This window comes from Eimeria mitis, genomic scaffold (genome assembly GCF_000499745.2).
Source record: "Eimeria mitis Houghton genomic scaffold, Emh_scaff353, whole genome shotgun sequence".
In the NCBI taxonomy this organism is placed as follows: domain Eukaryota; phylum Apicomplexa; class Conoidasida; order Eucoccidiorida; family Eimeriidae; genus Eimeria; species Eimeria mitis.
Window position 1 is genome coordinate 5,421 of NW_013571873.1, and position 2,099 is coordinate 7,519.

The following is a 2,099-nucleotide window of genomic DNA, read 5'->3' on the forward strand; positions in this document are numbered from 1 at the left end:
TGCCTTCTTGACAAGCCCTAGAGAACTATGAAAGAAGTGAGAAGAAGTAAGGCGGTAGCAAGGAGAGCAGACTGGGTAGAGGCAGAAGCGGAGTTTTCTATGGCTTTCTTTATGTTCGCCCAAACATCCTCACTGCGAAGAAGGCACCGCATAGCAAGAACGACGAAGAAACATCACAAGAGCCAAATCATCTCACGCTTCGGCATGAACGTCAGATACTGCCAAACTCTGTAGCCCTATGCAACTAATAAAGAATGTTATACACACACGTAGAACAAAGAAACCGTCCTAACGTCGCCTAGGAGGAAACATGTTCGTGCATGGCGAAAAGAAAACAAGTGGCCAATCCTAAAATTGCAGGTGTGGAATACCGCTGGAGACAACAGGCGAAAACAACGTGAAATAGACGGCACTAGGCAGCACCTTAAAGACACAAGGGGCAGAGGCGGACGACAAATGAAAATGCGCCAACAGCACGAGCACAAATACACACAGATGGAACCACAGTAGCTGACTAATACATGGAAGGCCTCCCTAAAAAGCACGCTCAATACAGCTCGGGTGCGACTGAACCAGACAAGGGAAGTGCAGACAGCAGATGAAAAGCGAGCTTTTGAGAAATGTGCACCAACGAAGGCAACAACCACCGGAGGAGCCTGTACAACCAAAAGGAACGGGGGACGGTCTATTATCAAGAGCGTACGAGAAGGGTTTTTTTCCTTGTACAAGAGCCGCAGGATTGGTGAAGAAAACAAGACAAGCTTAGAAATTATATGAAATCAATAGGAAAATGTAGGCGCACGGGCAAATCACCAGATAAGATGAGGGTTTTCGACAGAACGTACACCTAGGAAGACAAACGCCACTGCCGGAGGAGACACAATCAAGACGAAGGCAAGACGGTGTACTCTGAACAACGTACGAGAAGGGTTTTTTTCCATTTTCAAGAGCTGCAGGATTAGTGAGGCAAACGAGGCCGGTAACCGTCTGAGAGGGTGTGGAGAGGCGCCGAACGGATGGCCCGGTCTTCGGCTGGTCTCCCGAGCTCGACGAACCCCCAGCGTCTCGTTCTCCAATTAAAGAGAAAGTGCTCTCTTTGTTCGGGGTTGTCTCCTCTTCTTCCTCCGCATCAGTTGATCCTGTAGAGCTAGCAACTGTAGTGGTGGTCGTGGTGGAGACAGGACATGTGATATAGGCACAATCGACTGTGGCGCCGTCCTGAGGGTTGTACAGGGCCACAAGCGAGAGGTTCCGGCTGTCCTTATACACAGCACTGTCGGCGTTGTATTCGGGCGGGAGATCGCCAAAGTTTACGTGGGCTCCTTTCCAGTAGGAGACGGCTGCAGAGCAGCCATCGGCAGGGCCTGTCTCAGGCGCGTAGGCATAGGTGCCGTCGCGCTTGATCTTTCCCCCAGTAGTGTTCAATGCTGCCCCCTGAGCGCATCAAATAACGAGCCAATGCGTTCAGCTCCATTTAGCCCACAACGGCTGCCAAACGTAAACTCACATATGCAGAAAATCGCAAAGACACAGTTTACGGAAATGGTAGGGAAAATACAGGCCGCTTGCCTCTTGTATGGCAGAACAAATCGCTGCGATGTAGTCTTCTTCTCCTGTCGGTAGTTTCTTGCCTTCCTCCTTCTCCTCAGTGAAGGCTTCGAGGCCTGCTCGTTCTCGAGCCGCATTGAAGTCGGCAAGGCAGTCGACGGAGGCTGCACAGATGCGAAACCACAACAACCGCCGCGAGTATCCCTGAAATTTTTCTCTCTAAACAAGCCAATATTGGATTATTTTGCTGTGGCTTTGCTTCCACCCACCGGCCGACCCTTTTTCATTCGAGTCGCTGCCCTCCACTTGGTGGGCGGCCCCCAGCACGGCAGCGGAAATCAAAACTGAAGTGAGCTTTCTCATGGTGTTCGGCACAGATTCAGCAATTAAACCACAAAGACACAAGATTCCAAACAAATGTAGCTGGTTGTAGCTTGTAACTGCACTGCAAGGCCGTTGGTCTTCTGACTCGCTACATGCGGTGTAGGCAGCGCCTCAGCAGCGAGGAGCCGGAAACAAGGTCAATTGCACTAGGCATGTGACCCTTCTAT

At 50.8% G+C, this 2,099-nt stretch overlaps 1 protein-coding gene across 1 annotated transcript; it reads right to left on the reverse strand.

Moving 5' to 3' along the window:
* Positions 1-547: 547 nt before the first annotated feature.
* On the reverse strand, positions 548-1,911 carry EMH_0009110 (SAG family member; the record flags this gene model as incomplete). Its single annotated transcript, XM_013498568.1, has 4 exons — positions 548-656; positions 923-1,340; positions 1,539-1,712; positions 1,818-1,911. The coding sequence occupies 4 exons, from the start codon at positions 1,909-1,911 to the stop codon at positions 548-550; spliced, it is 795 nt and encodes a 264-aa protein (XP_013354022.1).
* Positions 1,912-2,099: the final 188 nt, after the last annotated feature.